At 55.8% G+C, this 13,319-nt stretch overlaps 4 protein-coding genes across 4 annotated transcripts; 2 read left to right on the top strand and 2 right to left on the bottom strand.

The window, feature by feature from the left end:
• Window positions 1-64: 64 nt before the first annotated feature.
• C7974DRAFT_399838 (UbiA prenyltransferase family-domain-containing protein) lies at window positions 65-1,562 on the top strand (the record flags this gene model as incomplete). The annotated part of the gene is made up of 1 exon (XM_046142448.1): window positions 65-1,562. A coding segment is annotated over exon 1 (841 nt), but the record flags the coding sequence as incomplete, so codon positions are not given.
• Window positions 1,464-5,419, bottom strand: C7974DRAFT_435832 (RecF/RecN/SMC; the record flags this gene model as incomplete). The annotated part of the gene is made up of 13 exons (XM_046145090.1): window positions 1,464-1,484; window positions 1,540-3,960; window positions 3,994-4,017; window positions 4,057-4,098; window positions 4,129-4,275; window positions 4,318-4,407; window positions 4,441-4,473; window positions 4,504-4,773; window positions 4,807-4,902; window positions 4,936-4,986; window positions 5,026-5,190; window positions 5,221-5,342; window positions 5,389-5,419. The coding sequence occupies 13 exons, from the start codon at window positions 5,417-5,419 to the stop codon at window positions 1,464-1,466; spliced, it is 3,513 nt and encodes a 1,170-aa protein (XP_045994965.1).
• A 177-nt stretch (window positions 5,420-5,596) lies between these two features.
• C7974DRAFT_235238 (uncharacterized protein) lies at window positions 5,597-6,820 on the bottom strand. Its single transcript, XM_046137437.1, has one exon. It carries the CDS (start codon window positions 6,677-6,679, stop codon window positions 5,756-5,758), a length of 924 nt encoding a protein of 307 aa, XP_045994964.1. The 5' UTR covers window positions 6,680-6,820; the 3' UTR covers window positions 5,597-5,755.
• A 441-nt stretch (window positions 6,821-7,261) lies between these two features.
• On the top strand, window positions 7,262-11,790 carry C7974DRAFT_235226 (P-loop containing nucleoside triphosphate hydrolase protein). The gene is made up of 2 exons (XM_046137436.1): window positions 7,262-11,570; window positions 11,620-11,790. The coding sequence occupies exon 1, from the start codon at window positions 7,463-7,465 to the stop codon at window positions 11,405-11,407; it is 3,945 nt and encodes a 1,314-aa protein (XP_045994963.1). The 5' UTR covers window positions 7,262-7,462; the 3' UTR covers window positions 11,408-11,570; window positions 11,620-11,790.
• The last annotated feature ends 1,529 nt before the right edge of the window (window positions 11,791-13,319 follow it).

Genomic DNA, 13,319 nt, shown 5'->3' with positions numbered 1-13,319 from the left:
AGACGCCAGCCCCGGCCGCGACGACATCCACGGCCCCCGACGACGTGCTCCCCCACCGCCAGCGGAAGCGCGCGAGAGACGCCGCCGCCGCGCCCGCCGCGCCCGCCGCAGAAGCATACCCCATCCCGCTGGATGCGTCGGCGCGCCTCGCCGACCTGGCCACGGCGCAGACGTCGCTCAAGCGCCTCTTCTTCACGTACCTCTCGCTCTCGAAGCCGCGCCTCTCCTTCCTCGTCGTCCTGACCGCCACCGCCACCTACAGCCTGTATCCCGTGCCGCAGCTGCTCAGCACCGCCGCAACCGCCACGCCGAGCCTGTCGGCGCTCACGCTGCTCTTCCTGACCACGGGCACCGCGCTCTGCTCCGCCAGCGCCAATGCCTTCAACATGCTCATGGAGCCCAAGTACGACGCCCAGATGAGCCGCACCCGCAACCGCCCGCTCGTGCGCAAGCTCGTCACCCCGCGCGCCGCCGCCGTCTTTGCCGTCGCCTGCGGCCTGCTCGGCTCCGCGGGCCTCTACTTCGGCGTCAACCCCACCACTGCCGGCCTCGGCGCCGCCAACATTGTGCTCTACGCCGCCGTCTACACCCCGCTGAAGCGCCTCAGCGTCATCAATACCTGGATCGGTGCCGTCGTCGGCGGCCTGCCGCCGCTGATGGGCTGGACCGCCGCCGCGAGCCAGTATGCCCACGACGGCACCTGGCAGGAGCTGCTGTTCGGCGAGGGCAGCGCCGGCGGCTGGCTATGTGCCGCGCTGCTGTTCGCCTGGCAGTTCCCGCACTTCAATGCCCTGTCGTGGAGCATCCGCGAGGAGTACAAGAACGCCGGCTACCGCATGCTGGCCTGGGTCCATCCGGCCCGCAACGGCCGCGTCGCCCTGCGCTATGCCCTGCTCATGTTCCCCGTGTGCATCGGGCTCAGCCTTGTCGGCGTGACCGACATGAGCTACATCGCCACCAGTAGCGTCGTCAACGGCTGGATGGCCTGGAAGGCCTGGGCCTTCTGGAAGCACCAGGGCCACAAAGGGACCGCCCGCAGTCTGTTCTGGGCCAGTGTGTGGCACCTCCCCATCGTCATGGTGCTCGCCATGGCGCAGAAGAAGGGGCTAGGCGAGCGCCTATACAGGAGCGTTGTAGGCTATGAGGACATTGACGAGGACGAGCTGTACTACGAGGCAGGCGAGCTGGAGGAAGAGGAGGAAAAGTATCAGCGCAGTCGGGTTGTGAGTTGATGTGTTTCTTGTGTCGTGATACCTTCCTGTACCATATCGCATCAGCGTGTATAACATGTCCTTTGAGCAGAAGCAAAATCGCATTTTGCTTTTTGGGAAATTGATTCGAGTGCATCGTATCATACACGCATATCTCGCGCCCTAGCAGCAGTGTCTCAACACGCCGCAACGCCGTCCCTGCTATCGACCACCCGCATCCACTCTTCCTTCCCCATCTGTCCCTGCCATCCTTTACGCAGCATACTTTCGTAACTACACGTTCATTAGCGCCACCCTCAGCACCCCCGCAACCCGGCGAACAACTTACATCTAGACTCAAATAGCGACTACTCATCGCGCTCTGATCCCTCAAGACCCCCACCAACGCCTCGCTCTCCTGGAAGAAGCCCGCCTTGAGCGAAATGACCACAAACTGCATCCCAGGCCCCGCGTGCTCCCTGACATATGCCGCCACGCGCGCGACATTCACGTTATCCAGCGCCGCATCCACCTCGTCCAGCACGAAGAACGGACTCGGTTGGTAACTATGAATAGCAAACAGCAGCGCGAGCGCCGCGATTGTCTTCTCGCCACCAGACAGGTGCTCCATGTCGCGGAACCGCTTGAGCGGCGGCATCGCGTGGTACTTCAGTCCAGCCAGGTACGGCTCAGAACTGTCCTCCATGTCAAGATACGCGGTGCCGCCGAGAGGAAACTGTGGCGACTTAGTCAGGGCCTTGTAGGTGGCGCCGATGGTGGAAGAGATGTGTGTAAAAGCCTTCATGAAAAGTGTGTGCCGGCGCTGTTTTGTGGCATCGAAGGCGCGTTTGGCGGCAGCGGCGCGCGTGCGGGTCTGCGCAAAGGAGGCATCGATGGCGGCGAGCCTGGCGGTGGTTGAGGCGAGGCGCTCGCCTGCGCGCATGTTGGGGGTTGCTTTGCTGATATCGGTGTCAAGGCGCGTGATGGTGTCGGCGAGACGCGATTCAATGGTGGCGAGGGAGGTGTGGAGGGTGGAGGGGGCGGTGGACTCGGTGTCGGTGGCGAGAAGCGACAGGAGCTCGGTTTGGAGGTCCTCATCGAGCTCATCGAAGTCGACGTCGATGCCGTAGTCGTCGATTTCTGGTTGTTGGATTTGTGTGTTGTCGACATCCTCGTCTACATCCATGGCGTCAGCGTCTGGACGCGGCAAGTCCGTCATGGGCAGCGAGGTGAGTGTCTTCGAGTCTGGCTTCAGCGGAATCTTGATCTCGTTGACTCTGCACTCCTTTAGCGTGTTGTATCGGCTCGTCGCACTCGTCTTGATCTTGGCCTCTTCGCTATCCACAGCCCTCAGCACATGCTTGACCTTCTCGTTACGATGGTCGAGCGCACGACGAGCTTCTCTGACTGCAAGAGCACGTTCTGTCAGCTTCTCTTCCAGAGCCTCATACTTCTCTTGCAGTTCCTCCAGCTCAGCCTGAAGCACGTCTCTCGAGTTCTGCAGCTCTTCCTGTTTTTCTTGCTGCTCGGCAAGATCTACGTCGACACGCTTGATCGCGGCTTCGGCTCCCGAAAGGCGATCCTCGATACCTTGGAGCGAGGACTCAAGTTGCTTCAGCAAAAACGAGAGCTTGCTGCGTTGTCGCGTGAATTCGAGACGCTTCTCCGCAGCCTCTTGCTGCACTGTGCCCTGCTGGTCTTCGTAGTCGCGTATCGATGCGTAGCCAAGCCTCTGGCAGAAAGCTGCGAAAACGCTGTCGGAGACTTGATTCACCGAGTCTTGGAAGCCTTGCAGCTCTGCCTCCCTGTTGCGCAGTCGTTGTGTCTGCTGCTCAAAATTTGGCCGTACACCCCTCAGTTCGCTCTTGTGATGTGTGAGCTCCTTCTTCAGGCTGTCGATGTTGCGGGTGAGAGCTTTGGTCTCGTCTTGTGCACGCCTGACTTGATCAGTGAGGTCTAACAATTCAGCCTCGATCGCCTGCTCCTGTTGTCGCGAGCTTTCGAGCTTCGGGAGGTTGGCAAGCTCTTTCTGCAGCGAGTCGACACGGTCGCGCAGTGTCTGGTAGGATTTCTCGTCCCAAGACTGTTCGCCTCCGTCATCATCACGATCAAGCTCACCACCAGTCTGGGTACCACCCTTGCTGATGACACGTCCGTCTAGGGTGACTGCTTTGGCTTGCACGCGCCGCTCGTATCTCAGTTCCTTGGCAATCTTTTCGGTATCACAAACCATGGTGTTGCCACATGCAGCAGTCATGGCTCGCTCGTGCTTGGGCTCGTAGTTGATGCAGTCTATGGCGAGACGCATGCCCTTGTGCATACCCTTCAGCTGCGAGTCGACAGCCTTGATCTGGATCGAGTCGAGCGGGTCAAACGACATGATGCCGATGCGTTCCTGCTTCAGGTAGGCAATGCACTCCTTGGCAGTGGCTTCGGTATCAACGATCACAGTCTCCATCTGGGGTCCGAATACTCGACCCATAGCCTTGCGATACTTGGCCTGCTTTGCAGTGAACAGATCCCGGTACCGGCCGTGCACCTTCTCAGGTCCTAGTCTCACGCGAAGTCGCTCAATCGCTTTGCGCGCTTCTTGCTGCTTTCGCGATTCACGTCGGCTACCCTCGATTATGCTGAGCTGTGTTGCAGACTCCTGCAGCATCTGGTTCTTCTCTCTGTAGGTCAATTCCAGCTGTCGGCGATCAGAACGCAGTTTATCGAGCTCCTTTTGCTTCGAGTTCCGTGCCGACTCGAGTTCTTTGAGCTGCGAACGCTGCTCTTTCTGGCGCTCTTCCAGTCGGCCAACCTCTGCACTCAGCCTCTCGGCGGCCTTCTCGTGGGTATCAACGCTTTGCTGCAGGTTCCGCACGTGATCGCGGTCTGTGTCGACCTCGCGCTTCAGGCGGTCAATCTGAATCTGGTCTGCGTGAGTGCGCTTCACGACCTCGCCGCGCAGCTGGTTGTATTCCTGCAGATCCTGCTGCGATAGCTCCCGGCCCTGTCGCTGAGAGGCGGCTCTGAAGTCGTCCTCCCACTTCTGCTCGGCTCTCTGGACCAGATCCAAGTCCTTCTGGACCTTCTGGACCTGCTGTGCGCCAGTGTCACGCTTCCTTCGAAGGTCTGCAAGCACCGAGTCGTTCTTCTGGCGCTGGTCGTTGAGCAGGCGAATCTTCATCTCAATGGGAGCAAGCTCGTTGGTGGTGTCCTCGATCTGCTTCTCCTTGTCCTTGATGCTGCGGTCTGTCTTGCTCACGTCGCGCTTGACCTTGGCTTCGGCCTGCCTTTCCTGCTCGTGCTTGGTGTGGTACTTTTCGACGCTGCGCTTGTGCTCCTTCAGCTCCTCCTGGTGCGAGGCGATTTTGTCGCGCGCCTGCTCCATGGTCTGCCGGTACAGGAACAGCTTCCACAAGGTCTTGGTGACGACGGCCTCGTCGCGCTCGGCAAGCTTGCGCTCGTACTCGTCGGCTTCGGCCTTTTGCTCCTGGTATGTCTTCAGCTCGCCGTTGATACCACGGCGCTCGTGCAGGTGCTTCGCGTTGTCCTCGGTGGCAGCTTCAGACTCGGCCTTAAGCCTATCGTAGTCGGCCTTTTGCTCGAGCGAGCCCGAAATGCGCTCGACCTGCTCGGTGAGCTTGTCGGAGGCCATGGTCGCGATCTTCTCCACGTCGCCCTGGAAGACGAGGAAGTTGCGGGCCTTGACCAGAATGCTGTGCTCCTCGAGGGCCTCGTTGTACTCCTTGGCGGTGACCTGGCGGCGGTTGATGCGGTACTCGCTCGCGCCGGCAGCGGTGATGGTGCGCTGCCACTCGTGCTCCTGCTCGGCGTCGTCCTCGTAGACGGCCTTGACCCAGGCGTTCTGGGGGTTCTCGGTCTGGGTGCTGGACTGGGTGTCGCCGTTCTCCTGCGTGGCGCCGTTGGACGCGGCGTCGCCCTCGGTGGCAGTGCCGTCGGCGTTGATGCGGGCCTCGCGAATGATGCGACCGCGGTAGACCATGTCCTGCAGCTTGTCGGAGCGCAGCTGGGACGAGCGGACGCCCAGCACAAAGGAAATGGCGTCCATGCTGTTCGACTTGCCGGAGCCATTGGGGCCGATAATGGAGGTGAAGTACGAGTCGCCGAAGAGCAGCGTGTGGCGCCCACGGTAGGACTTGAAGTCTGCGTTGGTCAGCGGGGGCGTGCCAATGCGCGGCGGGCGGGCTACTGTAGATCTCGAGGCGCACCAGCTTGCCCATAATGGCGATGGGGGGCACGGCTGTACAGCTCGTGCGCGTGGTGTTCGCGACGCGTCGTAGCTAGCGCGCGTGGCTGGTGTGGCTGGTGTGGCTGCAAGCACGACGTCTGTGCGCTCTGCACAGACCATCTCATCCCATCTCCTGTCAGACGTCACTCTAAGAATTAAAGAAGGAACGATCCTGTTAACCTGAACGGACAAACAACTCCTGTAATCAATAACAATACTTTCTAAGCGAGCAAAGGGCGTGTAGAACTCCTGTCCAGCAAACTGAGTGCGGAACTCCTGTCCAGCAAGCCGAGTGCAGAACTCATGCCCAGCAAACCGAGTGCAGAACTCATGCCCAGCAAACCCAGTCGAGACGATTGAGTGCAGAACTCCTGTCCAGCAAGCCGAGTGCAGAACTCATGCCCAGCAAACCCAGTCGAGACGATTGAGTGCAGAACTCCTGTCCAGCAAGCCGAGCCGAGTCGAGACGACCGAGTGTAGAACTCTCCGAGACCCCTCTGAGTGTAGAACTCTTCTTCAAAACCCTTCTGAGTGTAGAACTCCCTCCAGCAAGCTGAGCCGAGTCGAGACGACCGAGTGTAGAACTCTCCGAGACCCTTATAAGTGTAGAACTCTTCTTCAAAACCCTTCTGAGTGTAGAACTCCCATCCAGCCGAGCCGAGTCGAGACGACTGATTGTAGAACTCTTTGAGTCCCTTCTGAGTGTAGAACTCCCGTCCAGCAAGCCGAGCCGAGTCGAGACGACCGAGTGTAGAACTCTTCGAGTCCCTTCTGAGTGTAGAACTCCCGTCCAGCAAGCTGAGCCGAGTCGAGACGACGACCGAGTGTAGAACTCCCGTCTAGCAAGCCGAGCCGAGTCGAGACGACCGAGTGTAGAACTCTTCGAGTCCCTTCTGAGTGTAGAACTCCCATCCAGCAAGCCGAGCCGAGTTGAGAACCTTCTGAGTGTAGAACTCTTTAAGACCCTTTTGAGTGTAGAACTCTTCGAGATCTTTTGAGTGTAAAACTCCTGTTCAGCAAGCCGAGCCGGCCCGAGACGACCGAGTGTAGAACTCCCATCCAAGTTGAAACAAAATCCTTGAGTGTAGAACTCTTTTTCAATGACGAGAACGGCGAAATTGAGTTCGATCTCAACTATAGGGTTGTATGTGTTGCTGCATGGTCGCCTCAGAGGTAAGATCTGTTCCTTCGCTTGGAGCCTTGCTGCATTGATCGCGCGGTCAGTATGGAATAAGTAAACGCTTGTCAGCATAAATCGACCGGAGCTCGGCAAGGACAACGTTCATGCTGTCATACATGACATGCAGCAGATTTCCTAAACCTTTTCCCTTTGTTGCTCGTCTGTTCAGCGGCGTGTCCAGGTCGAATACTCACAAGACTCGAGATGGCTAACAAGACAGCTGAAAAGCTGGTGTGCAGACATTCAAGAGTGCATCGCTCGGAGTCGAAGTGTACAACAGCTTTCATCTTGCCTGAACACGGGGGATAGTGTAGGCACATTGATGCCACTGGGGAACGAGTGAAGAGGAAGACTATGCATGTCGCAATAACGAGATCCGAGTGCCTGCACGCGCCAGGCATTGCGCATTCATGCATACGATGGAGTTCATCCTCACATTCACCGGTAGCCATCTTGTCATCGCCGTCGCCGCCGCCGCCAGTTAGTCAGCGCGGCCCGAGCGCCTGCGCTCATGTTTATGGCCGCCTCGCCCACAATACTAGCTCTCCACCACACACTGCAACCTCGGCCGCGCTCACGCGCTTTTCAACCGCTCGAGTCTCTGCGCGTGTGTGTGTCTAGGTGCTACCCGTTTAAGTAGCTCTGTTAGGAGGCAGGTACCTCTCCTCTGGAAGCTTGCTTCCAACTCTGCCAGCGCATTCACTTGCTGCCGGCACGCCAGCGCATTCATTTGCTGCGGCACCCACGATCCCTATTCTTGGTTCTTTAGTGTCCTAGTGGCACTATCGAACTTCGTTTAGGCGTCGTTGTTGTGTAGTTGGGCCTGTCCCGCTTCACTTCTTTTTTTTTTTAGCTATGTCTAACATTGCTAACCCTTCGTCCTCTGCGGGCCCTTCTGCAGCAGGAAACCCTCCCCCGGCGCCCTCCCAGGGCCAGAGTGATCAGAGCACTGTCGCTGACACAGTGCCTGCCCAACAGCCGGCGGAGAGCCAGAATGAGGACGTCTGCATGGACGCTGACCAGAGCGTGACCAAGGTCTATGCATACGGCAAAACGCTTCCACGAGAGTTGAATCACGAGATCCTCAACATGCATCCTGAGCAGTATACCGACAAGCTCGCTGTTGGTGACCTGGAGAAAGACCCAAGGCTGCAAGTGTCGACTGCAGGTATCTTCGATCTTCGTGGTCGAGACGTGAACAAGTCGAAACTCCCACAAGGCCTTGATGGGGGCCAGAAACTTCGAACGGCTATTTGGTTTGCGGACAACGCTCCAGAAGATCTCATCGGCGCGCATCTTGAACTTTCCACTGAACAAGCCCAGGCCATCGAAGACGACAAAGAGCCCCCCAAGATCGAACCTCCGCGTGACGAGTGCGTCAAGGCAAAATTTCATCTCGACACACAAGCTCCGCACATCGAGATCAGTACGTTCGATCCATCGACTGAGAGCGTGATCTCCACACGGATATTCGCAGATGAGATCGAGTGGAACTTCGAACACTTCTCGTCCGACTCTCCTGTGGAGTTCTATGTCAGGCCTTATTCAAGGGAGTACATCTCAGGCATGGGCAAGGACCTTACCAAAGGACTTAATGGATCTTGGAATGTTGTTCTCGAGATGGAAAAGATGACCAAACATTGCGTGCTGATGGTCTCGGTGGTTTTACGCCAGCCATCAAAAGACCGTCAGTGGCAGGGCATCTCGAAGACGGCACTCGCCTCGATCCGCGCAAAGCCGACCAATTCCGTACGAGATCAACTCGTCACACGATTCGATGAGACGGCGGTGTTCAGCATGTGCTTTTCTGTCAAGGCAACTGCTGGCATGAAGAAAGCATGGATTGAAAAGTTCAGCAGCTACTTCTCCCGCCTCGTTGCAATCACCAAGTGCTATGGAACGTTCTGGTTCTACCGACGCCAGACTGAAATTGCCCTTGGAACCTCAGACCCAGATGCCATGAACGATGTGGATGCGGACAAAGCTATCGAAAAGCCTGCCATGCCAAAGGTGGACTTTATCGTGCCTCGTTTTCTGGTGAAGGAATGGTCTGTGACGGAGACCACGAACAGTCTCGGAGAGATTAGCTACTCCGATATCAAGCCGCACGCTTGGGCGCCCCTCGAGTTCCCTACCCAGTTTCCGGATGCCAACATTGCTGCTTTCCTCTTGAAGCTGGCTATCGAGGAAGAACGAGCTTACCAGCACCACGCTATCAACGCTCTCGTACACAGCAGCGGCGGCCAATTCTTTCGAGGAAGTTATACCCACATGGTTGGGAAGACCTACCTTGTCACTATTTACCTTGGCAGTGAAAAGCTGAGTAATGTTGACGTCCGGCTCCCTAGCCCGGGTGTGCGGATCCAAATCAAAGTCGATCGCAAACTGAACGACCCGCCTCAACCGGAAACCACGGCTACGTTGACTGGTATGGTTATCTACACGGAAGATGATGCCAATGACGTCTTCACGTGTGTCTGCGACGTTCAGGGCCCGAATCTGGCATGCGCCAATGGGAGGGGCGATTTTGCGACATTGATCGAATACATCATCGATGAACTCCCGTTTCAGAGGCAAATGAATGCTGTGTCTACGCTTCAACGCGTTTCGTACGCAGGCCAAGGACCGGATGTGAAATCGCTGCTCTTCGATTACCAAGAGCCCAAGGAAGCAGATGTCATGGATACCACACCACTGCCTACTCGTCGGGCTGCTTTCGAGCAAGCACTTACCCTTGGTTTCCCCTTCCCGCCAGACAAGTCGCAACTCCGTCCATGTCTTGACACATTCGAGTCGGAAACTGGCATGACGGTAATTGTTGGTCCACCCGGCACTGGGAAGACGTTGACCCTTACGCGAATTGCATTTGCCATGGCGAGCCTTATGTATCGTGTCTTATGCATGGGACCAACCAACGCATCTGTCCACACTCTGGTTGATAAGTTTGTTGAGCATAATGCCCGGCTCGGCAGCAACGGCATTGCGGATGATGATTGGGTTCTGTTCACCGGTGCTCATTGCAGAGTCGGCAAAGCCGGAAACCTGCGCAAGAGGCAGACCACTGAAGATCAGGAGCTTGAGCGAGTCAACAACCTGTACGCCGAGTATCTTCGTGATGCTGAGGATCGACGTAACCACCCACGCTACCAACAAACAATGGGTTATAAGCTTGGTCTCAAGATCAGAAAGTGGGCAACGGATCCGTCGTTGAACATCGAAACCAAGGATCAAGTGAATCTCTACCAGATGTCCAAGAAATACGTCGAAGTAGAGGAGAATCTTCCATACATTGGAAAGGAAGAGGCAAAGAAAGCCCGCAAAGATCAGCTCAACCGAGAGGAAACGCTTGCCTACGAGTTCCTCCGGCGTGTGAGGTTTGTCTTCTGCACTCTCTCCTCTTCCGCTCATGACATGATGCTCGAGAGCGGCAGATGGGACGAGATCATTGTCGACGAAGCTGCACGTGAGACCCGTGCAGGCATCGCTGTTTTCTTAGCAGCATTTCATGGCCGATACAACCACATCACTTGGTCCGGCGACCATATGCAAGGAGGTGGTGTCGTCAGTGGCGCGAATGCGAACACTGGCTACAACATCCTGGTCCGCAATGTCTTTGAGCAGCTCGTAAAGGTTCTCACCAAGACGCCCGACAATCCAGCTCCCACCGGCGCCTTCACTCTCCAGACTTGCCACCGCATGAGTGGACCGCTGATCAAGTGGTCATCAGATCACTGCTACGGTGGGCAGGTTCACGCTTCTCCCTTGGCCAAGCAGTGGAACGAGCCCCTTCGCAACACACTTAGGGCATTCTGGGCAGAGCGCCTTCCTGATGGGTTCAGAGGCTCTTACGAGCAGATCTGCTTTGATGTAACTGGTATCGACATTGCATCCAAACAGGACAAGGGTAGCACTAGTCGCTACAACGTCGGCGAGGCCGATCTCATGGCATACTGGATACTCGAACTTCTCGAGTACGTGCCACCAAATAACACTGCTGAAAAGCAGTGCGCTCGCGTCCAAGGATCCGACATCTGTGTCAGCTCCAACTTCATCGATCAGGTCTCACAGATTAGGCGACACCTGTACAAGCGGTCGGAGGGTAAGCCTCCGCACATCGTGCAGCAAGTCAAGGATGTGCTGCTCATGCTGGAAACCACTGGTACGATTCAGGGCAAAGAGAGATCCATCTCTTTCTACTGCACTGTGATTGCTGTCGGTCACTCTCGCCTTGCCGAGGGCGAAGACTTGCCAATTGGGTTCGTCGCGAACGTGAAGAGCTTCAATGTGAGCATGACTCGTCAGCGAGTAGCCCGCTACAACTTCGGGGCTTTTATGCTGTTCGTTCAGGCCATCCGTGACCGCCGCAAGGTCATCCATAGGTATGGCGAGTTTTTCGGCTATGTCAATCACATGGAGACGAGTGGCTTCATCTTGTCGCTGGCCGAGATACATGAGTGGATGGACAAGCGTCAGAAGATTGGCTCTGGTCAGGGCTTCTCCAATTTACTGAAAGCCAAAGCCACCTACAAGGAGGAACCCGTGCCAAAGCCAGCGCATAAGAACTTATCTGGCATGCACAATGCTGACTCGCGTCCAACCACCACGGGCAACAGTAATGTCCAGCACCAGAAGGCACCTGCAACCACCAAATTTGGCGGTAAGCGCGACAAAAATGGCAATCTACTTGATCAGAACAAGATTCAAAAGAGCCGTGGCAAGCGAGGTGGCAAGAAGTTCAAGGATGACAAGCGCGATCCTGGCGGCAACGATGGAGCTGCTGGTGCTGCTGCTGCTACTTGAGTACGATGACTAGGATGTAGTTTTTTTGGGTGGTAGGGTGGGTCAAGACATCGGTTTTTCGGGACCGTCAACGGAGGGGATCCATCACCGTATGGAGCACGCTGGTTTTTTGACCGCGTGTGGGGCCGTTGACCACCACTAAAAGTTTGCTTTGTGCATCATGGTATGGACAACTCTCATTGACGGGTATACGGTTTGCTAATATGAGACAGCTCGACACCACATATCGCACTCGCTAGCTTCCAGGATCCCTCCTGGCCGCGTAGCTGTGCGAGTGAATTGCGACTATCATTCTTCCAGAACAATCAGACTCAGCACATTTGCGGCAATCTAGCAACCGACGCGGGTACTTACACTTTGCGCATGTCAGCCTGAGCCTGGCCCATTCGTTTTGTGCCTCTGCTGAGCCTAGCCGATTCGTTTCTCAGGCTGTCGCCAAAACTAACGCTCTGGACAAAATCGCCTTCTCTGCCTGTTCGAGGAACTTCGCTTGCACGTCATAAGACTGTACTCAAAGACTAGCTGGTTGGCTTTGTAGTCAGGAACTTCTTCAACATCGCGATTCTAGATGGCACGATCGGGCCACAAGACATGTATGAGCCCGACTCCGAAAAACGAGAGCAGATTGCTAATCAAGAATCAAGTAACTGACAACTTTGGTTGGCCTATCAGATTGTCGGGAGCTGATCTGTCAGTACGTCACTCACTGGTACGATGAGCTCGTCCTTCGTAAGACCACAAGGAGTCGTTGAATGATCATCAACATCTTCAGCAGTCAAGCTCAGATCCCGAAAATATATGAAAGCAAGAGTCTAAGCGGCCCGAAGTCCTGATCTCACGACAGGGTGGGCGCTGCCGAACCTGACGAGGAAGCCACGTCTTGCGTTTTGAGGAGACCAGCAAACTCAACATGGCTGCTCTGAACATCTCACAGATTCGTTGTCATGATCCAACTGCGGACCCCTTTTACCTGAAGCGCTTGTTTCTATCCACCAGAACAGCTCAGTACTGTTGCTTCAAGCAGCTAGGATTTGACATCACGTCAAGCCGGCAATGACATTCGTCCAAGCGGGCAGGGGTTGCACACCAATCAGATGATGTGGATGGAACCAACTGTACTTCTGCGTCTCGACGGTACATGTTGCAAATTCTCCTCGCTCGGTTTCCTATAACCGCCTGACCTACAATTTGAGATACGGCCTACCAACACATCGTCTTCCAGCTCTTCTCGTCCAACGAGAGGTCTCAGACCTGTTGCATGTCAATCTTCCGACAAGTGAGAGGAGTTCAAGAAGAGGGCCACATCGATGCGTTCTGTCGATCGCCATCGTGCGTGCTTGCTCCTCATCTATTCACAGTCGTTTCAACAGCTGGCGGCGTTCGCACTTGCTTGCAACTAGAGCCCGTCTTTCGGCCTCGTTCTCGCCTTCAGCATACCATTCTCGTTTGCCAATTCATGCGCTGTCGGCCCGGTACGACCGAGCGATGCTTCGCGTCGACGTATAGCTGTAAGTACAAGGTCTCCTTATTCACACAAATTGCGCTAAATCCACACTTTAGCGTCACCCGATCTTTACAATGTCACGATGTTCCACTTTCGCCATCTGAGCGGCTTCCATCACTGATTGGCATTGTCGAAACCCATGTTTTGTCACGAGGACAGCACAGTGTATCGTGACTTCGTCGCTGAGTTCGTCATCTCCCGTTCAGTTCTTTCACCAGATCGACCAACTTCGAGCCATATGTGGTATCAAGTCGAGCAAAAGGCATTGGAGAAATGTGTGGATGATCAGAGAGCTGATCTGATCTCTGAGCGAACAAGTCTGGTGTGTCGATACAACAGAGAAGACAGCGGAGTGGGTCTGTTAAAGTCATGTCTAATTATTGAAATCGCTATACTAGAACTGAATTA

The sequence above is a fragment of the Boeremia exigua genome (assembly GCF_020726555.1).
Source record: "Boeremia exigua strain MPI-SDFR-AT-0100 chromosome Unknown C7974scaffold_9, whole genome shotgun sequence".
NCBI lineage: Eukaryota > Fungi > Ascomycota > Dothideomycetes > Pleosporales > Didymellaceae > Boeremia > Boeremia exigua.
This window is presented reverse-complemented; position numbering and strand designations above follow the sequence as displayed.